Source organism: Salvelinus alpinus, chromosome 6 (assembly GCF_045679555.1).
Source record: "Salvelinus alpinus chromosome 6, SLU_Salpinus.1, whole genome shotgun sequence".
NCBI classification, from domain to species: Eukaryota; Metazoa; Chordata; class Actinopteri; order Salmoniformes; family Salmonidae; genus Salvelinus; species Salvelinus alpinus.
In genome coordinates, this window is record NC_092091.1 from 22050704 (window position 1) to 22077261 (window position 26558).

The 26558-nt window shown below is 42.8% G+C and overlaps 2 protein-coding genes across 5 annotated transcripts in view; both read right to left on the reverse strand.

Moving 5' to 3' along the window:
- Positions 1 to 23383, reverse strand: part of LOC139578358 (ubiquitin-conjugating enzyme E2 R2-like) — a 33421-nt gene extending 10038 nt beyond the window's left edge. The window contains exons 1-3 of the mRNA XM_071405833.1: positions 22755 to 23383; positions 9911 to 9997; positions 3284 to 3381 (exon numbers count right to left, since the gene is read on the reverse strand). Coding sequence (XP_071261934.1) covers positions 3284 to 3381; positions 9911 to 9997; positions 22755 to 22934 — 365 coding nt within the window. The 5' untranslated portion in view covers positions 22935 to 23383. The remainder of the gene's footprint in view (positions 1 to 3283; positions 3382 to 9910; positions 9998 to 22754) is intronic.
- A 2529-nt stretch (positions 23384 to 25912) lies between these two features.
- LOC139578360 (AP-3 complex subunit delta-1-like) overlaps positions 25913 to 26558 on the reverse strand; it is a 51930-nt gene continuing 51284 nt past the window's right edge. For all 4 annotated transcript variants that reach the window (XM_071405836.1, XM_071405838.1, XM_071405837.1 and 1 more), the window contains one exon: positions 25913 to 26461. In XM_071405836.1, the coding sequence (XP_071261937.1) occupies positions 26366 to 26461 (96 nt within the window). In that variant the 3' untranslated portion in view covers positions 25913 to 26365. The remainder of the gene's footprint in view (positions 26462 to 26558) is intronic.

The following is a 26558-nucleotide window of genomic DNA, read 5'->3' on the forward strand; positions in this document are numbered from 1 at the left end:
TAGGACAATGTCTCTGTGGTGTTAAGTTAAATTCCATAAGAAAAAAAAAGCTGTGAAGTGGAGAGTTGAAAATGAAGAGAAGGGCAGAAAAGTAATGCGAACTGGTAAAAGAGGATGATAGCAGTGCCGACTATGATGATTATGAGGAGCTATACAAATTCGACAGTCACAAGATGGGGACTTCAAATAGGCCTATGGCACATAAAGGGAACTGTAGCCTACTGTTCAGGATGTTGAATACTGACTTGTATCACGGGTGACCTGCCTGTGTTCAGATGAGTTGAATGGAACCTGAAAACTGGAAACTGACTGTAGGTCTATTATAACCTCTCACATAGCCTTAATATTAACTCCTGCATAATTAAGCATTTCTTGCAGTAAAATGATACACCAAATGTAGGCAAAAATTTGACTCAGGAGTGGAGAAATATGATTTATTTTAGCATCTTGAGAGAATGCACAGTTAGATACGTCTTTAGAGGTGCCATCTTTATCAGTATCATAAAAACGGATAGTATTTTTCAACCACAAAATATGTATCCAAGACAACCTGAAATCTACAGCGCATTTTCTATATTAGTTATTTCTTGTGTAGGCTGCCATTCTACTTGAAGTATAATCCTGGGAGGGAGAAACAATTGACCACGTTACAAGCTACCGCCGGCGACACCGTGAAACAGCTGCCAAGTGGAAAGCATTAGCACCGGCTTGCCTTGTCGTTGTGCTAACTGAGGGCAGTAACGTTAGTTAATTGGCATGTCACGGTGACATCCATATGAACACTAGCTAGCGGTCTTCACAGATGAATGGGTAAAAGTTAGCTTAAAGTAAATTTGCTGTCATCGCCTAGGGACCAGGTAGTTAACTAACCTAACTCTCTAACTACGAAAACCTCCAAATCGCATGACGAGAAAATGTCAATTTCTGTGTCACTTCCATCTGCAGCTGTATACCATCTATTTATAACCAACTTTTTCACACCCGTGGTCTCTCTCTCTGGCAGTGTTGTGTTTGAGACCACCTAAAGAGAAACCGATTCAAGACAAGACCAGAAAAACACAAATTCAAGACCATGATTGTCATTTTGTCAAATTACCACCATAAGAATTCAAAATGTCCAGTATTTCTGTATTCATATTTCAGAACAACATATAGATTCTTTAGACATTTGAAATAGTGAAAAAAATCCATGCTGAGGAAAAATAGAGCCACTCTAGAAATTATTACTAACCCAAACACAGTGGGGAATAATTGGCCTTCTACGCCTTCAGAGAAGGGCTAAGGATTAATAAAATGATTATAATAACATAATAATAATTATATTATTTTCAATGATGTTCTGATTTAATCGCATCAATTTTTGTTGGAAAAGAAAGGGTTAACACTGAAGAGAAAAAAATATCCAATCAGGATTTTCCTTTGCTGGTCTCTGGGGAGATAAATCTAGCTAGGTAAGTCAGCCATCAGCTAGGCAATCAGAAGCTAGATAAAGGCATCTGCCATTCAACTGCATTAGGGCAACATTTTGGAATGACAGTGGAATCAACCAATCACATTTTGACTTAAAAGGTGGGACAGTTTTTTACCAAAATGTATGGAAACTTACCCCTTCTAGCTTTTGTTGTTGGCTAGTTTGCATTGGCTGCAGCAGGTGATATCAAAGAGTTTGTTGATCATTTGTTAGCTTCTCCCTTTTCAAGAATAACTTTCAACAAGAAGTTAAGTTTCAAATTATCATCATCTGGTGAGTGGAACTAACTGTGTTTCTTATTGTAGCACGCTTCCTGTTGTACTTGGATATGGTCATTTTTAAGATTTAATGAATTCATAGAATGTTTGGGAATTACATATGCTAAGGCATTTGTGAAAATTCTACAGCAAAATAGAGCGGGAAAGCAGCCATGCGTTTGGACAATTAATAGACACTGCAGTAAATAAAACCGATTAAAAACATCTGTCTTGTCCAGGACCAGAGTCTACACAGACCGGTGCGCTATAACCAATCTGAGCTACAGTAGGCCTTTATACAAACAAGCCATTTGCAACACGGACCTAACATCATTCACTTTGAACTGGACTGTGTGTTTACAGGCAGTTGCAACAGCGTGACTTTAGATCATTAGAATGTATTTGCCAAAAGCCACAAAATACACCTGAATGGATTTTTGCAAATATGTAAATACAACAGTAGTCCTCTTACATTTTGGAACTTCACAGTCCTATTGATCAAACAACCATGAAAAGGTAGGCTCCCTCTGTTACGCACATCAACAACAACAAGATCAACAACTAATGCTAGCCAGGGCAAGAGGAGATAAAATCTAACGAAGGTACATTAGATAAATGCTTCAACTTTTGCTGTAAAGCATATTTTCAAAATCTGACACGATAGGTGGATTAACAACAAGCTAAGCTGTATTTTGGTATATTTCACTTGTGATTCCATGATTATAAATATTTTTAGGATTATTTTTGAATTTGGCGCTCTGCAATTCAGTGGTTGTTTAGGAAAATTATCCCGGTAACGGGATCCGTAGCGTCAAGAAGTTAATTAAGAAGTAAGTGATACCCTCCACTACACCACTGGCCCTTTGTGTTTAACAAAAAGTGCACTCTCCTACATGAGTATGCTGGTATTATGGTTGCTGTCCTTTCAGAATCACCAACCTGTTACACACTGAAGGCCTACAGGTTCGCCACTGTGCAAACATGTATATAATAGGTATAAAGGGTTTTAAGATACTGCATTAAGGTTTCAAGAAAGGAGTGTATATATTTGGCCTGGCGAAGCAGTTTTATGCGTTCCCTGAATGGAAGCTGATAATTGAGTTTTTTTACTCCGCTCTTGGCTGGTCTCGGGAAGAAATTATGAGTCCTCACTGTCTGAGACCTAGTCAAGACAAAGTACAAATGTATCCAGACTGAGACACTCAATATGTGGTCTCGAGACCACTACAACACTGCTCTCTGGGCAAAGACGTGTGAGGCCATTTTTATTTGCAGTAGTTGCTGCGCCACCGAGGAGACCCAATGTAGTAATTATATATTCTGCTGTGTGTGGAGTGAGTGAGAGAAAAGAAGAGAAAAAAATGAAGACAATGGAAAGTAAGATTAAATGTGTGAAAAAAGTATGTGAATCAAGTGAAAATATATTATAGATTTTGTTTTATGTTTGATAAATTCCACATTTATACTAATAGTCAACCATATATCAAAGCTGGGGAGAAGGGGTTGAGTGAGAGAATTATCATTGTGTGAGGGAAAGGTGTGGTGCATAGAGTACCTGACATTCTGTGTAGGGTTCCATCTCTCAGAGGGCAGCTCTCCGCTCTGGGGGTCGTCCACTGGGGGGTGCAGGATGGAGATACACACATCCCCGTTCTACAGGAACACAAACAGGTCAGTTACCAGCAATACATTTGTGACACTGCCACATATCTAACAGTGCGCAAATCAAGAAAATGTCTCAGGAGGAGATGCAAACCCTTCTGCCAAATGGTCCCTTTCATGAACTAGGCTCTGAGCCTGAGGACATGAACCAAAGCACTCGGGTGTCCCTATCCAAATTACGCCTATCTTTGGTTCATTCGTCACAATGAGAAATCCTGTGGGGGAAATAACTTTATTGCTCAGCTCACTGTACATCTCAGACCATGAAGAGGGGGAAAGTGGGGATAAACAGAGTGAGGAGCCACCCAAATCAGCCTACTGTGAGGGAGGAAATTGAGTTGGTCAGCAATAATCTTGATAAATGACTAACCACAGTTAATGGTCTTGTGGATGATTTTAAGAACTCATTGGTGAGTGCCATAAATAGAGAGGAAAGCCTGAGAGGCTATGTCAATGCAAAAACTGACAAAATGGAGAACCACAAAGGATTCCATAAAGCAACTGGAACAAGGGGTGTTTGAATGCATCTTGAGGGATGAGAAATGGAAGAATGAGGTGCATAAACTCAATAACTACCACTAGTATTCCTGGTCCTGGTGCATTTGGCCTAGGCACCCCAGGTCTGAGCACCCTGGCTGGTTCACAAGGTCATGCGTCACGTGCCAATCATTTCTCCACGCCTCCAATCTGCATGGAGTTCCCTCGCTTTGATGGTTCCAAGGAGATCTCAGATATCTTGAACTTTTTGGAGCAATGTGACAATTTCCTATCCGTGAGACCTATATCAAACCCTGAGCTGATGGGGACCCTATCTAATGTTCTCAAAGTACCAGCCAGGAGCCGGTGGATGGCAGAAAATAAGAAAATCACCACCTGGGTGAAGCTCAAAGAGGCATTCCAAGTATAATTTTTGCCAACTGACTACTTAACAGAGGTAGAAAAGAAACTAAGAGATATGGTTCAACTTCCAACTCAGTCTGAGGGACTTTGCTTATGATTTCCGGGTACTTTGTTTGAAGTGGAAGCCTAACATCACAGAACCAGAGCTGGAGAGAAAAATTCTCAACTGTAACCCTCGGGTGGCGGTCTGCTTCAGAGGAACAGTGGGGGTCAGGAATTTCCAATATGAAGCGGTACTTGATACAGGGTGTACTTTCACCCGGATGCAGAAAAGCCTCTGGCAGAATATCACATGTCCAGGAGACCAGTTTTGTGAGAACCAAAGTTCTCCCCTGGCAGATGGGAAAGTGCATGGTGCTTTGGAAAAAGTTCAGCTCCTTTACAACTGGCATAACAGCATGTGGTCTTTGGAAATGTTCGTCTTAGAGGATGACCATTTGGCGTTTCCTATCATCTTGGGTCTTCACTTCCTCACCAAGACCAAAACCATAATAGACCTTGGGGAAAATAAGTATGGGGTGTGGAATCAAAGAAAATACTTTGATTTTTTTTCTTCCTTTGAGGCTCAAGCCCAGTGAGGTCATACCAGGGAAACAGGAGGACAAAAATATGGAACAACAACCCAAGTCAGTCTGTACAGTCGTGGCCAAAAGTTTTGAGAATGACACAAATATTAATTTCCACAAAGTTTGGTGCTTCAGTGTCTTTAGACATTTTTGTCAGATGTTACTATGGAATACTGAAGTATAATTACAAGCATTTCATAAGTGTCAAAGGCTTTTATTGACAATTATATGAAGTTGATCCTTCTTTTTCAAGACCTCTGCAATCTGCCCTGGCATGCTGTCAATTATCTTCTGGGCCACATCCTGACTAATGGCAGCCCATTCTTGCATAATCAATACTTGGAGTTTGTCAGAATTTGTGGGTTTTTGTTTGTCCACCCACCTCTTGAGGATTGACCACAAGTTCTCAATGGGATTAAGGTCTGGGGAGTTTCCTGGCCATGGACCCAAAATATCAATGTTTTGTTCTCCGAGCCACTTGCCTTATGGCAAGGTGCAAGGTGCTCCATCATGCTGGAAAAGGCATTGTTCGTCACCAAACTGTTCCTGGATGGTTGGGAGAAGTTGCTCTCGGAGGATGTGTTGGTACTATTCTTTATTCATGGCTGTGTTCTTAGGCAAAATTGTGAGTGAGCCCACTCCCTTGAGTGGACTGACGGTAGCGCTCACCTTGTCTTCTCCGGACAAGCTTTTTTCGGATGCCCCAAACAATCGGAAAGGGGATTCATCAGAGAAAATGACTTTACCCCAGTCCTCAGCAGTCCAATCTCTGTACCTTTTGCAGAATATCAGTCTGTCCCTGATGTTTTTCCTGGAGAGAAGTGGCTTCTTTGCTGCCCTTCTTGACACCAGGCCATCCTCCAAAAGTCTTCGCCTCACTGTGCGTGCAGATGCACTCACACCTGCCTGCTGCCATTCCTGAGCAAGCTCTGTACTGGTGGTGCCCCGATCCCGCAGCTGAATCAACTTTAGGAGACGGTCCTGGCGCTTGCTGGACTTTCTTGGGCGCCCTGAAGCCTGCTTCACAACATTTGAACCACTCTCCTTGAAGTTCTTGATGATCCGATAAAATGGTTGATTTAGGTGCAATCTTACTGGCAGCAATATCCTTGCCTGTGAAGCCCTTTTTGTGCAAAGCAATGATGACGGCACGTGTTTCCTTGCAGGTAACCATGATTGACAGAGGAAGAACAATGATTCTAAACACCACCCTCCTTTTGAAGCTTCCAGTCTGTTATTCGAACTCAATCAGCATGACAGAGTGATCTCCAGCCTTGTCCTCGTCAACACTCACACCTGTGTTAACGAGAGAATCACTGACATGATGACAGCTGGTCCTTTTGTGGCAGGGCTGAAATGCAGTGGAAATGTTTTTTGAGGATTCAGTTCATTTGCATGGCAAAGAGAGACTTTGCAATTAATTGCAATTAATCTGATCACTCTTCACACCATTCTGGAGTATATGCAAAGTATATCCAACTTGCAGTCTGAGGTTCAATTCCTCTTCCAATCACGGCCCTGTGTGTTCTGGTCGACTGGGGAAAACCATGGTTGAGGCACACAAGATCTACACCAAAGACAAAGTCCCAGTCTGCTGCAGGGGCTACAGAGTGTCACCCTACAAGAGAAAGATTATTGTAGATAAAGTGGAAGAAATGGGACAAAATCCTTGAGCCTTCACAATCTGCTTGGGCTGCTCCTGTAGTGCTGGTGGGGAAACCGGATGGTTCCCAGAGGTTCTGCACTGATTTCAGAGGGATGAATGCAAAGACGCAAAAGGATGCTTATCCTATGCCCATCATGCACAACCTCCTGGAGTCTCTACATGGAGCTTCCGGTTTCATTACCCTGGATCTGAAGTCAGGCTATTGTCAAGTAGCAATGGTTGAGGAGAGAAAGGCCAAGACAGCGATCATCACTCAGATAGGCCTTTATCAGTTCAAAGCGATGCCGTTTGGGCTTAAGAACGCCGGTGCTACCTTCCAGCGCCTTATGGAGAAAGTTCTGGGGAACCTGAGAGTACAGATCTGTTTTGTCTACATTTTGTTATATGACTGTGTTCTCTCCCAACCCAGAGCAACCTGTAAAAGACTTGGATGCTGTGTTCTCAATGCTTCATGACGCTAAGGTATTCAAAGACCAGCTGAAGTTCTTGAGTCACATTGTGAGAGGTGTTGAGACAGATCCAGCCAAAACGACAGTGATGACGGACTATCCGGTTCTACATGACCTCAAAAGTCTACACAGGTTTCTTGTGCTGGCAGAACAGTTTTGAGCATTTGAAGCAGGCTCTTGTTAATGCACCAGTGTTGGCTCAGCCAGACCTATCGCAGACATTCCAAGTCCAAACGGATGCCAGTGATGTAGATTCTGTGTGGTCCTCACTCAACTGATGGAAGGTGGAGAAAGAGTCATTGCATATGCCTCACGGCATTAAAGTAGCTGAACGCAACTACTCAACATCGGAAAAGGAGGGCCTCACAGTGGTGTGGGCAATCGAAAAGGGGAGGCATTATCTTGAGAGGGTTGAGTCGGATGTATTTAATGATCACTCGGCACTTACATGGGTGTTCAACAGCCCCAAAATGTCTTCCAGGCTCACACTGGATGTTGCGCCTTCAGGAATTCCAGTTCAGAGTGAATTACCGGAATGGGCATCAGAACATTGTTCCTGATGCTCTGTCCAGAGCAGTGGCTCCAGCAGCAAGCCAAGTAGCATATGTTGCAGGCACCACCACTCAAAGCCTTTGCATTCTTCCCACCTCTATTGCTGAGATCGCTGAAACTCAAGCTCAGGACCAAGAGGTTAGTGACCTTAGGAAGAACAAAGAAGCTTCCAGTGAGCGTCCAGGTCGGATTCGAAGTACTCCAAGGAATTCTGTACAGGAGGATCCCTGTTAAAAGGAGAAGTCAATAAATATCAACTTGTGGTAACCAAAAGGCCTTGACTCCCTTTATCTGGATTACTTTTATGACCTTCCACTGGCCTGCCATCTTGGACGGCTGAAGACTCTTTTTCGCATCTTGGAGGTTGCCTGGTGGTTATCTGTTGCCAGGACGTATGGGAACATGTGAAGGCCTGTACAGTTTGCCAACAATACACACCTTCACCCACTCAGGAGTCCCTCAGTACCTCATATCTGATTGTGGACCCCAGTTCACAGGAACGGTTATGGATGATCTTTGTAAGTCATGGTGACACACAAGTTCACCACAAGTTACCGTCCACAAGCCAATCTTACAGAGAGAGACAATCGTACCATCAAGACTCTGATTGCCTCTTTTGTAAAAGATCACCACCAGAACTGGCCTAAATGGATTTCTGAGTTTCGTTATGCTATCAACACAGCAAAACATGAAACAACCGGAAAAATCCCTGCTGAGCTTTCCATGGAGAGGAATCTCCAAGGGCCTCTGGAGAGGATGATTTCAACAGCTCCATCGCCGCACCAGCTGCAATACAACTCAGAGACAGCAGGCAATGGCAAAATAAGTCAAATGGAGAGTGGGCATTTGCCTGGCCAGACAAACCAAATACTATAACGCCTGCAAGAAACATGCACACTTCCTGTCGGGACATTTGGTCTGGTTAAAGGCACGTCCACTTCCTAAAGCATCTGACTATTTCTCGTCCATGCTTGCGCTGAAGTGGTCCGGTCCGGCAATGATTCTGTCATATGTTAAAATAATTCCATTCTGTATGGACGATAGAGATTGTGGCCTAAAAAGAGTGCTACTGCTTTAAGAAGGGCAGCTGAAAAGGGTATGAATGAGGAATTGCGGAACATAGAGGGGAGGTTGGTTTTTCCATAGCGTACCTGGGAGATGAAGACACCGGATAAACCGCATAGGCACCAGTTACAAATTGCAAGACGAGAACTGAAGCATGCAAAACACAGTCCGTGCCTTCCTTTGTTGGGATGTATTGTTTGGCACTGGGAACGTGTTCCTGAAATGTGATTATTTCCTTGTTTGGGATTAACTAAATGGATCACAGAGAAAGTTTAATGAGTGGACATGACTTCTAAACTTCGGGGAGATCCGTCGTTTTCCCCCCTCATTGTTTTTGTGATCATCCACTGCTGGCTATCTTTTTGCTTGCTGGGGGGAAATATTATTTAAATCCGCAAAGACTATTAATTGAACTGAATTAACTAAAGGGGATCAAAAAGGGGAAAATAAAGAACAGACTTATAAATTAATCATTTCCTGGTTGGGCGAAACGCAATAGGCTTTTATAGCCGAATCTGAACTTGAGTTTAACCAAAACAAGGTTATTTGGTCGAAAGAGGAGGAAGGGAAGCGCTACTAAGGTACACTATAGTATATTTTGGTAGATAGAAGGTGCTCTTTGGTAAAAGGTGTAAATTGGTCAAAAGGTTATTTGGTCATTGCGACGGTTATTGAATATTTGGATGTGTTTGCTAAAACTATGCATTTAAATTATAGTATTTGTGGGGGTTATTTTGTTATCATTTTATTTCTGATTTGTGTTGAAGATAGGGTTTGTGTTGGTTTTTTAAAATCCATATTATTTAATTGACAAAACACCTATGTTCTGTTGTTTTTCTTGCTATAAACCCTCCTTAAAAAGTCTATTAAGTGTGATTGTTATACATTACACAACTGGTGGGTCTGATCCTGAATGCTGATTAGTTAAAACCACATTCCAGCCGATGTCTATTCCACAAGTTACCACCGGCTAAATCTGTGACGTTAAGATGCCAATTTACTCTGTTCCATTGGACTGCACAATCCACTGTCTCATCAGCCCAACCAAGCAATTTGTTTTGATCAATGAAGTCACCGATTAGTTAGGAACTGCCCTCACCTGGTTGTCTAGGTCTTAATTGTTTGACACCCCTTCTCTATACATACACTAGGCCACTGTTAAAGTATATGATAGCAACAGAGTCTGAAAGTATTTATAATAGAAGATAACAAGTTAAAGCTATTCAGAGACAAAAGGACGTTGGACTATTATGTAGGGGAAAAGCTAAAGAAAGAGGTGATTGTGTAATGACAGATAGGGTGAGTGTTGTTCTTTCTCTTACCTCGTAGATGTTGGGGTGCCACATCTTGGTGAGAAAGCGGAAGGCCGGAGGAGAGTAGGGATAGTCGATGGGGAACTTGATCTGAGCCTGAGAGAAGAGCACACTAATTAGGGATGCAAGAGGCAGAGGCCAGCTGAATAAGGTGTAAGAGTATAACTCTGGTCAAATGTCTAGTCATAACTACTTTATTTAGGCTCGTCTTAGCTTGGTACCAGATCAGTATGCTTTAGTCAACTCCTCTATCGTTGGCATGCCATAGACATTGGAGTCGAGGCTATGGGTAATTTCCATTCAAAACAACCCATGAGCACCAACATGTGAAATATATAGGATTGGCCTGAGTAGGTGGGGCGGGGCCAAGTGCAAGTGGATCTTTCCAAATTCAACAGACATGCATTGTATTAACCAGCCTGATAATAGCTCATTTCCAATTTGATAAAATGTCTCTACTCTGAATAGAATAGGAATGGAGTTACAGGCCTACTCAGGCTGGTTATAGGTAGACTATCACATTCAACCTATACCATATAGCCCATCTATCAGAAACTGGTCATTTGGTTCCATTTCAACATATTTATTAGTGAAACCAAAGTGCTCTAACATATATAAATTAAATCCAATAGCCTAGTACACACACACACCAAACATTTTCAAAAATGTTCAAATCAAACTAAAACAATCTCGGTCGACCAACAGCAGTCGACCAGTGGACTAATTGGGGTCAACCAGGTTAGTCTCAAGATAATAACTTATTTTTCAAGAGGGAGGGGCGGAACATGTAAGGGGTGGGGGTTGTGCACAAACTCCACACAAGCCTTCGCCGACATTAGACCATTACTTGTGGCCTACTGCTGATTGCATTGTACGAGCCCTTAGTGACAAGCAAATTGAACAGGGGGATGTTGCCATATCTACCAGGCCCATACAACAAGCCCAGAGTGGAAAGCCTGACATAGGCCTAATAGAATTCTGTTAGCTTGTAAAAGTCTGGGGCCATGCCTCCGAACTGGCTCGGGTCCAGAATGACTGGGGTTCACGTAAACACTCCACATACAGACAGAGATGGGCAACACAACACAGGGACAACAGCCTTGCAGCTTACATACCAGCCTAGCTCCAGCTAGCATAGCACTCAGTGAGGGTGCTAAGGCCAGTGGAAACAGAGGGACATTTAAGCCCCGTAAGGTGAGCCCTGAGTGCAATATATAAGAGCAAGTGGCTTATTAAAGCAGGAAGAGGGATCCCTGTAAGATGGTAATGGTATAACATTTCACCACGCGGCTTATAGAGGGCCTTTCACACTTTCCCTGTCCACATAGAGCCACGACATGGATCTCAAAAGAACACACTCATACTCTGCCCAACATAGCCTACTTTCTGCCTGATCATAGGAATGGAACAAAGACACACACGTTATAAAACAGCATACGATGCCATCACAACACACTAGATGCAACCCACACTACACATAACCCAGGGTTTTATTTCTTTGCATGAGTTAATTAAAACATAGAAAATGGCTGATTTTTGCAGGTAATATATGCTGCTACATCTTCGGTCTGAAATGGGTAATAGAGAGGGGGATAAGGGAAACAGAACACAGAAAGTAGGGTCTATCCTCCATAGAGAGCACTGACACTCTGAATCTCTGAGCACTGACACAATGCCCATGACAGGCAGGCTGCACTCACAGGCAGAGAGGGGGGAGGGAAACTTTCCATGGCAGCAGAGAAAACCCTGACCTGTCTGCAAAACTGACACCAAGCCCAGAGGGATGAGAGGAGAGAGGGAAAACAGTGGAGTGTGACTGGGCTTAAAAAGCTGGCCTTGCTCATTTTTTCTGCTGCACCCTGCCTACCTCATCAAGTACATCCCAAGGAGGAGACAAACAAGAGAGGTTCAGAATAGAGATATTTCCCTGCCAAATTCTGAACTCTACACAAACACACTCAAATATCCCCTCCATGCCCGTGAGGCTTGACTGTCTCTAATCACATAGTAAGTACAAGCCACACACACGCCCCTAAACTTAGCTCCTCATTGCACACTACACCAAGTCTCTCCTCTCCTGGCTGCACCCCACCAAGCCTCTCCTCTCCTGGCTGCACCCCACCAAGCCTCTCCTCTCCTGGCTGCACCCCACCAAGCCTCTCCTCTCCTGGCTGCACCCCACCAAGCCTCTCCTCTCCTGGCTGCACCCCACCAAGCCTCTCCTCTCCTGGCTGCACCCCACCAAGCCTCTCCTCTCCTGGCTGCACCCCACCAAGCCTCTCCTCTCCTGGCTGCACCCCACCAAGCCTCTCCTCTCCTGGCTGCACCCCACCAAGCCTCTCCTCTCCTGGCTGCACCCCACCAAGCCTCTCCTCTCCTGGCTGCACCCCACCAAGCCTCTCCTCTCCTGGCTGCACCCCACCAAGCCTCTCCTCTCCTGGCTGCACCCCACCAAGCCTCTCCTCTCCTGGCTGCACCCCACCAAGCCTCTCCTCTCCTGGCTGCACCCCACCAAGCCTCTCCTCTCCTGGCTGCACCCCACCAAGCCTCTCCTGGCTGCACCCCACCAAGCCTCTCCTCTCCTGGCTGCTCAGCTCCATGTTTCTCTGAAGTGAGGCTCTCCTGAGAGCCCTGTGGAAACAAGTGGCAGCTGCTTTTATGTATCACCTAGTAACAGGTACAGAACTGGGAGGATGTGTTGCTGCTTCAGTCAGCCAGGCAGACAGGAGGAGGAGGAAGAGAGGCTGGCACAGGAAGAACAGGATCTAGAGCAGAACGGCAAGGCTCAGCATCTACCTTGTAACCTACCGAGACCCATCTTTCTTGGATGGTGACCTAAAAACACGTGTGGCGAAGCCAGTCAGAGAGAACATACCCTGTGAAGGTAGGCTGGAATCAGGGAAAAGTAAACCAGGTCAGCTAAAGCAGCATAAACCCTCACAGAACTAATCATTCTGTTCTTCTCCCAACGCACCACCTTCCCCGTCTGCCGACACCATTCTACCAGTCCCCAAGCTTGCTGTCCCTCGCTCTCAGATTGTCTCACTCTTATTACCTCTCTCCTGGCTGATCTACAGAGTGTGAATGAAAAGGGGAACATGCCCTTGAGAACAGCGGTGCACCCCACACGTCTTTGTAGACTAGAATGTGATAGAAGTGCTTTAGATGATCCTACCCAGACACACCAGGGTCCTGCCTCATTTAACAGAACCCTTTTAGTGTGGGGGAGGAGAAATACAGTCACTAGTACATGCTACACCAGAACCACTGTCAAGACTGAACGGCGGTCCACTTCACAAATGCAATTAGCCTAATTACAAGCTGCCAACCAACTTGACACGATGACGAGAGGGCCTGTCAAAACCCAGACCCTTAGTGCTGTAAAAGGACAACAATGCAGCAATGCTGCACACATCTGTAATGGCTACTATACGGTTCCCTGGGACATGAGAGGACTGAATTAGCTGTGGACCAAGGCACCAATCATTATTTAAACCTTTCTGACACAAAGCATTACTGGTGGGCCTAATTCCCATGGAAGTAGGCTAAATGAGAAATGTATCCATGTAGGGAAAACATTGGATGTGCAAGTGCTTTGCATTCAACCTGATCCAGACAAGGAATATCTGGAGATATGCTAAACTAGCCCAAATGTTTGCCTATTTCTGAAATAAACAAAAGCTGAAACAGGCTGCATATCAATGGAGTCCTGTTCTCTTAGTAGGATATCACCCCCAGGCTTGGAACATGTAAGCACACGATCATAATTAGGCTGACTGTTGGAAGGAGTACTGTAGGACTACCTCTGCATGGGCCCCCTTTTCTAATGGCATGCTCGCTCTTCACAGGGCCCCCAGGGGCACCAGCTTGAGCAGGGCCAGGAATGGCACTGCCTCTCTCTCTCTCTCCTTCTCCCAGCTCTCATTTCTGTGTGCAAGCCAGGCAGCCAGAGTGGGAAACATGACTCCATCGGCTAAGGCAGGACAGCCCAGCCCTGTGCAGGCCACCTCCTCCTCCTCTCACCAGCCTAAGGCCACCAGACTGCCACAGCCAGGTGTTGAATGAGTGTCTGTCAACTGACTGTCAATGCAGCGGCCACACTTTACGTTGAAGGCAAATAGTGTGCTCTCTAGCTTGCGGTTGACGGACATAACTAAGTGGTTTTTAATTGTGTTGTGCAAAAATTTACATTTTGAAATACACCATTCGTGGCAGAAATCTCATAGTTGAAAATGAATATGACCTTGTGGTTGAGGAAGTGTATGTATGATGTCACCAAAAGACAGTACAGTATGAAGATTATCAGAAACTGCTACTCCAATAGAAATCCCCGATCACGGTTGCAGGTGACGTTGGCTAGCTAAGCTCATGCGCTGAAACACGTAAATCGTGTCTAATGGTCATCTCGCGCTGAATTGCGCATGTGCATGCCGTCAAATCAAAGGCATTCCTTTGCTATAAAGTCGTTTTGGATAAAACTAAAACGTGTCCATTCGTCACGTTCACGAGGTTGGACTTAAGACATAAGCTCGAATCTTAGGTTGTGCTTTTAGATTGAGAAAAATAACTAAGGAATAACTTTTCACTTCCCTCACTGACTCCTCAAACCCCAAACTCTGGCTTGGTCTGCTTCGAGAGCGTTCCTGGGAGTCTTGCGATGTTGCATCTCTGGGTTTAGAAACTCTATGACATCACTTAAAGGAAGTAGGGGAGCAAAAGCTTTTCCTCGTCATGACAGCCTTTGAACTCAAGCAAAACAATATGAACATCTTAAAGCTGAAGGCTCTGTTGTCGAAAGAAAAACAAGAGCTGTCTTTGGCCTACTCTGCTTGAGGGAACTGCTTGGGGGATGTGTTGTTGACTATGAGCGTAAAGGGCTGGCTGGCACAGTGGAAGGTTGCCAGGGACAGCTAAGCTAATAGGATTGCTGGTGTGTTAATGAAGGGAATGGGAAGACAATGCAGTCCCCAAGATGAAGAGAGCGAACATGAGAGAGGGCGGGAACAGACTGGGTCTTGATGGACAGAGCAGATCTCCCCTGAGCCCTGAGCTTGAGGGAAAGTCAGTGCTACCAGCCCAGGCAGCAGTGATTCTGCCCTCTGGCCCTGACAGAACCAATTCTCTGGGCAGGTGACTTGGGTCCTCGGGCCATGTCCCAGGGACAGGGTCAACCCGGGCTGGGTTGACTGCAGTGCTGCTGCCAGTGTCACTCAGCATTAGGATGCAGACCCTGGGCTGACCGAGCTGACCAGGAAAGGCAGCCTCTCAGGCCCTAGCACTGCTGAGGACACAGCTAGTGAGAACAGGGTAGTTGTGTGTGAGTGTGTGATCCAGCAAAGAGTGTTTGGCAATGACCAAATATTTAAATTAAGGCAGAACTTGGCTGAATATCTACACATTGGCAATGAATGAGATGAGTTCCCTCCATACAAATGTCAAGTGCATTGAGTAATTGGAAAAGCAGTTTAGGTTACTTCCACTTTATTTCTTACTGTGTTCTATTTTAGTGATTTTTGCAGACCTACACTATATGACCAAAAGTATGTGGACACCTGCTCGTCGAACATCTCAAACAAATCATGGGCATTAATATGGAGTTGGTCCCCCCTTTGCTGCTATAACAGCTTCCAATTTTCTGGGAAGACTTTCCACTAGATGTTGGAATATTGCTGCAGAGACTTGCTTCCTTCAGGCACTAGAGCATTAGTGAGGTCGGGCATTGATGTTGGGCGATTAGGCCTGGCTCGCAGTCGGCGTTCCAATTCATCCCAAAGGTGTTCAATGGAGTTGAGGTCAGGGCTCTTTGCAGGCAGTCAAGTTCTTTCACACCGATCTTGACAAACCATTTCTGTATGGACCTCGCTTTGTGCACAGGGGCATTGTCATGCTGAACAGGAAAGGGCCTTCCCCAAACTGTTGCCCCAAAATTAGAAGCACAGAATTGTCTACAATATCATTGTTTGAAGCAGCGTTAAGATTTCCCTTCAATGGAACTAAGGGCCCTAGCCCAAACCATGAAAAACAGCCTCAGACAATTATTCCTCCTCCACCAAACTTTACAGTTGACACCATGCATTCGGGCAGGTAGGCTTCTCCTGGCATCTGCCAAACCCAGATTCGTCTGTCAGATTGCCAGATGGTGAAGTGTGATTCATCACTCCAGAGAAAGTCCAATGGCAGTGAGCTTTACACCACTCCAGTCGAAGCTTGGCATTGCGCATGGTGATCTTAGGATTGGTTGCGGCTGCTCCGCCATGGAAACCCACTTTATGAAGCTCCTGACAAACAGTTATTGTGCTGACGTTGCTTCCAGAGGCAGTTTGGAACTTGGTAGTGAGTGTTGCAACCTAGGACAGCTGATTTGTACGCCCTACAGCACTCTGCGGTCCTGTTCTGTGAGCTTGTGGCCTACCACTTCGTGGCTGAGCTGTTGTTGCCCCTAGATGTTTCCACTTCATAATAACAGCACTTACAGTTAACCGGGGCAGCTCCAGCAGGGCAGAAAGTTGACGAACTGCCTTGTTGGAACGGTGGCATCCTATGACGGTGCCACGTTGACAGTAATTGAGCTCTTCTGTAAGGCCATTCTACGTCAATGTTTGTCTATGGAGATTGCATGGCTGTGTGCTCGAATTTTGTACACCTGTCAGCAACGGGTGTGGCTGAAATAGACAAATCCACTAATTTGAAGGGGTGTCCACATACTTTTGTATATATAGTGTACCATCAATATTTTGTTTGGTCTGGTGACACATTCAGAGGAGTTACACCCTGATGTAAATATTTTGCTCCGGTATTGAATAGGCATACGTCATTGTTTGACTGACTCTTTTCAATAAATAAGTAAAAGCAGCACGTAACAGAGGGTTTGTCTAACCTGTGTAGATAGGGAGGGTCTTCGAACAGGGAAACTGGTTTGTTGGAGACGTTTGTTAGAAGGAACAATGAGTCACAGGCCTGCTGTGCATTTCACAGCCAAGCTGTGCATTCCTGGGCCAACAATGCTTGTACATAGCACCCACAATACAAATGTTCCTAGCTAACACAGTGCCGGGTTAACCTACTGCGCCGCTCAGAAAAGACTGGAAGCCTAAACAGGTCTCTGAATAACTGGGATCTTTAGCTGAGCTGACATAGATCAGCATAATGTATCACAATTATGTCGTTTGGAAACACCACCTCTGACTGATGCAATCAGGTGCAAACAACCCTAACTGAACAATAGCGGAGAACCTAGATATGCAGGAGACCCCGTCATTAGTCTCGGCTATCTTTATTCACAAACCTTCATTCATAAAGAGTTTACATTTACAACATAGGCCTACTACTGTAGTAAAAAAATATATATTAAAAAAGAGCACTTTGCCCTGACCTACTTCCAGTGGTTGAAAAAGTACCCAATTGTCATACTTGAGTAAAAGTAAAGATACCTTAATAGAAAATGACTAAAGTAAAAGTCACCCAGTAAAATACTACTTGAGTAAAAGTCTAAAAGTATTTGGTTTTAAATATACTTAAGTGTCAAAAGTAAATGAAATTGCTAACATGTACTCAAGTATCAAATGTAAAAGTAATTTCAAATTCCTTATATTAAGCAAACCAGACGGCACCATTTTCTTGATTTATTTATTTCATTTATTATTTACGGAGAACCAAGCTCCATATGAGACCTTTGTGTTTAGTGAGTACGCCAGATCAGAAGCAATAGGGATGACAACCAGGGATGATCTCTTGATAAGTGCAGGAATTTGACAAGTTTCCTGTCCTGCTAAGCATTCAAATTGTAACAAATACTTTTTAGTGTCAGAGAAAATGTATGGAGTGAAATAAAAGTTGACAAAAATAAAAATAGTATACCCCAGAAATCTACTTAAGTAGTTCTTTAAAGTATTTTTTACTCAAGTACTTTACACCACTGCCTACTTTGATGCCTGTTTATTGTTGTAACGAGAGCTCTTGCCCTATATCTGTAAGGAAAATGCTCACCATCTTCAACAGTTATGCAAATATAGGCTAAAATACACAGAACAAAAATATAAATGCAACATGTAAAGTGTTGGTCCCATGTTTCACGAGCTGAAATAAAAGGCCCCAGAATTTTGCCATATGCACAAAAAGCTTATTTCTCAAATTTTGTGCACAAATGTGTTTATATCCCTGACAGTGAGCATTTCTCCTTTGCCAAGATAATTAATCCACCTGACAGGTCTGGCATATCAAGAAGCTGATTAAAAAGCATGATCACATGTAAACTTTGTGCTGGGGACAATGAAATTCCACTCTAAAATGTTCAGTTTTGTCACAAAACACAACACTGCAGATGTCTCAAGTTGAGGGAGCATGCAATTGGCATGCTGACTACAGGCATGTCCACCAGAGTTGTTGCCTGCATTTTAGAGAATTTGGCAATACCTCCAAACGGCCTCACAACCGCAAACCACGTGTAACCACACGAGCCCAGCACCTCCACATACGTCTTCTTCACCTGCGGGATCGTCTGAGACCAGCCATCCGAAGGCTGATGAAACTGTGGGTTTGCACAACCAAATAATTTCTGCACAAACTGTCAGAAACCGTCTCAGTGAAGCTCATCTGCGTGCTCATCGTCCTTACCAAGGTCTTGACTTGACTGCAGTTCAGCGTCGTAACAGACTTTAGTGGCAAATGTGCTCTTCACAGATGAATCCCGGTTTTAACAGTACCGGGTAGATGGCAGACAGCGTGTATGGCATCGTGTGGGAATTCGGTTTGGTGATGTCAACATTCTGAACAGAGTGCCCCATGGTGGGGTTATGGTATGGGCTGGCATAAGCCACGGACTACGAACACAATTGCATTTTATCTATGGCAATTTGACTGCACAGAGATACCGTGACAAGATCCTGAGGTCGATAGTCGTGCCATTCATCCGCCGCCATCACCTCATGTTTCAGCATGATAATGCAAAGCCCCATGCCACAAGGATCTGTACACAATTCCTGGAAGCTGAACATTTTCCCAGTTCTTTCATGGCCTGCATACTCAACAGACATGTCATCCATTGAGCATGTTTGGGATGCTGTGGATCGACGTGTACAACAGCGTGTTCCAGTTCCCACCAATATCCAGCAACTTCGCACAGCCATTGAAGTGGAGTGGGACAACATTCCACACTCAACAGCCTGACCAACTCCATGCGATATATGTATATGGCCTCGTTATAGTTATGTCATTTATATATACATTTTTACATTTAGTTTATTTAGTCAATATTTTCTTAACTCTATTTCTTGAACTGCATTGTTGGTTAAGGGCTTGTAAGTAAGCATTTCACGGTAAAGTTGTATATATACCTGTTGTATTTGGCGCATTTGACAAATAACATTTGATTTGAAGGAGATGTGTCATGCTACATGAGGCAAATGGGTCACACCAGATACTGACTAGTTCTGATCCACACCCCTACTTTATTTTATTTTTATTTTTTATTAATCTGTGACCAACAGGTGCAGATCTGTACTATCAGTCATGTAAAATCAATAGATTAGGGCCTAATGAATGTATTTAATTGACTGATTTCCTTATATGAACTGAAATTTAGTAAAATCGTAGAAATTATGCATGTTGCTTTTATATTTTTCTTCAGTGTACTTTCTGAACTAGGCAAGTAATGAAGACCTACTGCACTTCCCTCTGTAAGCTATACCACCCCCTGTTGCCGGGCAAAACAGAGGACATGAGCCTTCTTTTACACAAAGGTCTTAGGCAGGCTAAACAATACCCTTACACACACAATTTTTTGAAACTTTGGCAAAGTCTACAAAACTTATTGCACAGCGTTTTTAACATATTCTAGTTTTGGGAAAATAAACTTGCATTGAGATCTAATGTTTCATCGAAGAGAAAATTTGCAGAATGTCAGAAAAGTTTAATCTAGCTCCATCTTCTCTCTTATGTGGCTGGCAGGTAGCCTATCGGTTAGAGCATTGGGTCAGTAACCGAAAGGTCGCTAGATCGAATCCCCTATCTGCCTTTGAGCAAGGCACATAACCCTAATTGCGTCACGGTCACTGTTGAAAATGGCAGACCCTGGCAGTGACCCAACTCTTCGAGGGATATGCAAAAAATGTATTTCCAATTTACACACACACGTGTACATGTGTGAAATCAGACATAATTATTATTATCCCACTTACCGCCACTGGACTTCCTCTCATCACCATATTTGAACGTTCTAAACAGAGGCTTCAGATTTATACATCCTGTGCGACATCTGGCCCCTTCTATCTGTCTGTGGTTATACTGCACTTTAACTGCAAAATTCATGCAGTTATACTGCACTCTGACTGCAATCTTTTTTCATAAGGGTAGGGATTACAAGATAACAGAGAAAGAAAATGTTTCTCACAATCTGTATCTGTCTTTAGACCTGTTTTCCAATAGAGCGATTTAATTATGTTTGTATGGACAGTTTGGGTAAGTTATTCATACTTGTTACTTTTTTTTACTTTTGAACTTAAATCTGCCAGACTGGTTAGTACTATAATACAGTAGCTACAACCAGATATACATTTTAGACTAAATGGCAAACAACCCTTGTTAATACATAGAGTTAGGAGTACTATCAACATAAAGTTGCCTTTGCTGGGAGGGACACACAAACAGGAAAAGCCATCTGCAGGTTGGATGCTAAGTCAGCTAAACCCCAGTGAGAGAAAAACCCACATTTTCAGTCTACGAGAAACAAACACGCCATCGTTTGAGTGTTTACAATCCAAATATCAATAAGAAAATATATGTAGGTACTGAGACTAGGCTATAATACTAGGTGCTTAGAGTGACGGCTGGGCGATATACTGTATTTTACGATATACTGGTATTGATGCATGAACCGGTTTCTACTTTACCTTCTTTAACGGTATTTAAATGTTTGTTTTGTTAAATGTGATACTCTGTGTGTAACGTCTACTTTTATAGTTTACTTCGCTACTTGAGTCATCTCTCTCCATGCCGCTTTCCACATAGACCTAGCCCCGCCCCGTCACTCAAGAAGCGCATTTGTGGTTCCTTGACCACAAGACATTTGCGTTCAGTCTGCATGGTCAATGCAGCACATTTAACAATGTTGATAACAATGATGTTCACTTTGCTTCTTAATATAACTCCACTAATGTTTATAATTACACTATTAGTTTGTTTATAAAATCTGCAAAAAGCTAGTTTGTATTTTCTTAACAAGTTGGGCCTAAATCTTATTAGCCGCTAATGCTAATCACTAGCTAGCTAATAAATGTACTGAGTCAGAGCAAACATAATTAGCTATACAGCCTAAAAATACTACTGATGGTGGAGACCTAAATCAGCATGTTGTTTGTGCCAGTTTCTTCTAAAACGAAAAGGAATTCACAAAGCAAGAATATGTAAGCTACATGAAGTAGCTAAGAGAAAACATTAAATGTAGCCAAAGATTATAGGGTCCCCTAGGAAACACTTAGGTTCCTACCCTGTCACAATAACTCCTCCCTGGCATTTTCATTTGTTGTCATGTCAAACACTATATTCAAAGTGCCATCTATTATATTCTAACTATATAATTAAAATAATCATTATATTCCCATGATTCCAACAGTTCACTCAAGTGTTTTGCTCTAAATCACAAGTCAAATCGCAACATTTGGTTAAAAATAAGGCCTAGATTGTTTGCCCATATCGTGCAGTCCTACGTGGCAGTGTGGAAATGCTCTCAAATGAGTGTAGGAAATGCAGAAATGTATGAAAATGCTGAAAATTATTAAAACAATCAGAATGGAGAAAGACCTATTTAAATCACTTAGAATGTATGTTGCCACTGTAGGGTCATGCGCTACTCAAAGCAAATGTAAAACTGTCCATTTTATTTTAAATACTGTGATATATTTTGCCCATGTCTCCCAGCCCAACTTAGTCTATTTCAAACAGGATGGACAATGCTACCAGCTGCTATTGCTTAACTATGAAAACGAAGGAACTGTTTGATGGCTTATAGAAATCGGCAGCTTTAGTTCTAAAAAACTGAAATAAGTTACCTCTGGTTAGTTCAGCCATTCCAATGGGGTAAATGAATGGGGAAAGAATGGGGTTTTGGGAAAATACATAAAATAAGGTCGGAGGTTAACAAAGGCTTACGAGATCTTATACGTTTTATTCTATGAGGTAATATCAGTCAGTTAACCAGACCTTTATGAACTACGAAGACTTTACATGCTTGTTTTGATTACATAAATGCTTCATAATTCACAAAATGTGATTATCTCAGCGTATCAAAAAAAACATGAATTTCCCCATAGGCCTTGGCCAACGAGCCAGTTAGTGCCAACAAAAAGACACCATTACTATTGCACTATATAAGACACTACAATAGAAATAGGTCCGATTTGATCTTTATCATCAGATGTATATCCATAAGGTTTCTCTCTGCCCCATGGGAAAATGTGTTGGGGGGGGGGGGGGGCACTGGAGATAGGTGTCGGGGCCCCAAATGCGGTAGTCCGGCCCTGCTGAATACAGTGATATAAGTTGACAATGTCTGTTTCCTCCAAAGTTTTCCATGATAACGTTAACCTGTTTTGTGGATCGTCAGATGTTGCTCGAGCTGGTCATCTCATGTCGGCAAACTAGGCCAGGTTGGTTGTCAATAGTTAGCTACGTCACAAAGATAAGTGACAAAATATAACTCTTCTCGCCATAATATTTACAGACGTTCTACTGTAGTTCAGGGGCAAGAGAACACTGACCAGACACAATTTGTTCTGGTTAACCAAGGTTGGACAAAACAACTGCGATAACTATGAGTGATTTGATGGCCATCTTAAATATTCAGCAATTGCATACTCACCTTAAAATAACCTCCCTCATAGTGAGTATTTGGGGGTCCAAATATTGCAACTTCCCAGTTGTACAAGTCCGACTCGTCCACTAAAGTTATCCTGAACCCTTCAACTGGCTCATCTTGAAGACTTTTCATCTCTAACATTAGTGCTTTTTGGGAACTGGCTACATGATGTCCATGAGCCATAGTCCGCGACGATCTGTATAAACAAAAACCTATCTAGACCTTTTTAGAGAACAAAGGTAGTTATCTAATTCCACCACAACCAACCTCTGAGAAACCTTTTGATTGTTCACACGTTTCCTCACAACATCTACAAAAATGTCGTCTGTTATTACGTTCGCGTTCGGTTCTCTTCCACTGTGATCGAACAAACCAACCCGTAAATCTCTCGCTGACAACCAACCAACCCGCTAGCTTGCTACAGTAGTTCCTCTCTCGCCAATCTGTTGTTGATCCTCATTGACCGTAAGACAGAATTGCTCGAAGTAAATTTTAGAGGTCAAAGCAAACTAGAAAACAAACAAATTAACGGCTGTCTGAGTAGGGATCTCCCCTCAATTATACAACAGTAGCTACTTCACGGTGTCGCCACTAAAGTCGCTCAAGCTGGTCCCACAAAGCTTGATGCCCTGAGCAGTGAAGTGCTCGCAAAGCTTTCTGGGAATTGGAGTTATTAAAAAGGCACAACACTCGCTCGGCATTAAGTTAATAGTTTAAGCAAGGTTAAAATATTGTTTCAGTCTGCAATTGAATTCTTCAGAATCATGAAGCCCGAAACGTTACTATTTTAATCTCGTAAAAAAAAAAAAATGTTGGGAGTGTTTTTTGGTTGCACCTCCAATTCTTTCCATATGGGAATTGACGTTAGACAGTACCTACACACAGCCTCCAAATCACTTAAGCTATATTGACATTTATAATTTAAAGGCACTTGCACACAAAGAAAGAATATGCAGTTTCACACAGTGTACCGTATTAGTTATTGGGGAAGGCAGGTTTTTGGGAAAGGCCACTCTAGTGCATGCTGAAGTGAGATGTTGGCCAACTAAATATCCTTGATAAGGTAGTATTTGCATATCCTTTGAATATACAGCATGTTTGATACTCAGACATAGTGATAAGATGTGAATAAAAAGCCTGAAATAATTATATGTGGGAGTTTATTGGTTCACCTTAACACAAGACTACAGCAGCTCAGCCTTTATTTCAATTTTGGTAGACTTCTCTGTTCTAAAAGGGAATGTTGATAGTATATGACTAATTTTGTCTTGCTCATGTAGTCCCCTCTTAAAACATATTACATCATATAGCTGGAGAATAGACAATGAAGGAGTTGGACCAGACCTTCAAACAAGGAGCGATGAGAATATATTTTAATGTCATAAGCCAAACTCAGCAAGATAATCACTACAATTGACCAGAAAAAAATATTAAGACAGTGGGTAGCTTCTCTGAACTGTATCACAAGACCTTTTCTTCTCTACTCCTCTCAGCGCCATGACACCAAATAGAACCTCCTTCCCCTGATGCTAAATAATTTAAAATATTCAAAGATATAATTTGAATTGTATGAACTTATAATAGATAAAAATACACCATCAAAAACTGTAGCATGATTAATTCAACTTTCACTTCATATTAAAAAAAAAGAATAAAAGAAAAAGACAACCAAGAAATGACAAGGGAGTTTTGTATGTGTGTGTGTCCTTGGATAGGGAAAATATATATATATATATTTTTTTTAAGTAAGTATACATTTCCTAATCATGCAAGATACACATTTTTATGAAATACTCTGCACAGAACTTTTTAATTAGTACAATGTATGAATACAAGTGCTTTTTTCATTGCCATTCTGTAACTTAAATCAATCAAAGCACTTTTCCAGGAAGGATATGTTCTGTGGATAACATCCCTGAAAGTTGTTCACTTTGTACTCACACTAACATGGTGCAGAAGAAACTCATGGAATGGCTCATCTACACTTGTAAGAAAGGAATGCGGGTTAGTTGGGATAGAAACAAAACATGATGGGATCAGTTTAAAGTTGCTACTACATCGTGCTGGACCAGGCAGTGAGACACGTTGAGTGTAACTAGACAGCAAGTACCTCTGAGCAAGTCATGAAAGGAAGAAGCCATTTAAATGATGACCATTCATGTTCATCATTGTGCCAATGCAAATGTGGCAGCAGGGCAGTTCTGAGAGAAGAGAACACTGAAGATCGGTTTATGACTGTATCAGTGACATGTAGGATGTATTGTATAGTGCGAGAGTTAGTGGCACAGACGCAAGAGGTTTGGATGATATGAAAGACAAACATCTTGACTTACGACTTGTTGGCTTTCTCAAGAAAGGAATAGTAAACAAGAAGCCACATTGGTTAATACTGATTAAAAATAAAATGTATCAACTAAGTACCATTGATCTCCCAGAATGAAATTACAACTAGAATAGCCTTCCATCCCCATAGGTGATCTCAAACTAAGCCTATCAACACATAGGATAACTTTAACAGTTAAGTATGGAGAGCCTGCTATTATAGCAAAGCCACGTGAGAGGCGCTAGCTGCAATATGTGATAGCTGGCCTTCATTTCCCACAAGTTCTATATTACTTTGTCACTCATTTCAGATACTGTAGACATGCCTGAGGCAAGAGAGAGTGGCAGATGAGCAGTACAATATCCTTCCACGATTACAGCATAATCAAAGCGATAAATCATACAATTGTAAAAAGACACCCTTCTACCCATGTCTGTAATAAGAGACAAAGTAAGGAAACCTGACAATGTTCACTTTTGGAAAAGGTTGCAGAAACATAATTTTTCGGGGAGTGCCAGCGTGTCTAAGTTCTGACCTGGTCAAAGTGTAACCGCCTGCATTCTCTTTTTCCAATACACTCTTAATGTAACTTTCCAGCTCAGGCATTTCAAATTCTTATAGGGATTGATATGTTACTGTGACACGGGTCAAACTGAAGCTTAGCATAGTTGAAGCATGGAGCAGTGACACCAGAGGGGAGGTCAGTCTCCTTCAGACACGAGATCAGGTCAGGTATGATTTCAGCTCAGAGGTCAGCTCAGAGCAGTTTAAAAAGTTGACATGACATTTCCAACTTGGGCCAGTCAGAAGAAGTCACACATTCTACAGGACTATAGAGGAGAGTAGTAGTAACACGCTGATGTTTAATGCAACAGGGGGAAAGGCAGAGACGGACGTCAGAAAACAAAAACAGCAACAAACAAATACAAATCAAGACAGTAAAAACACAGTTCAACCAACAACAAAAAAAAGTCCAGTTGTCAGATTACATTACATGACCGTCACAGACTGTAGTGATGATGAGAGAGAGTGGAGGGGGGAGCAGGGAAAACAAGGTTGAAACTAAAAGCGCACAGAGGGGGTTTGTATAGAGCAAATCAGTGTAACAGTGAAGGAGAAAGAGCAGTTCTGAGGGCAAGAGGGGCGTCAAGGAAATGTGTGATTCTGAGGACTAATTAATAGGGTGAACCTGGGAGTGCCAGCCGCAGTGTTTGTAACATGATTACATGTGTTTCAGTGAGGGAGGGGTTGAGCAGGGGGTAGGGGGGCACCAAGGGGCTGTCAGACACAATCAGCACTGAGAGAAGGTCAGCTTGATCTCATCCAGCACATTCCTAAGCAGCCCCGGCTCGTCACATTTAGCATCGATAGACACGGTCTGATCAGCCTGTGACGGACAGGGACACACAGACAGAGAGGGCAAATGTTACAAGGATGTCTGAGGAGAAGATCTCATTTGAGTTAAATGGAGACCAATATTTGGA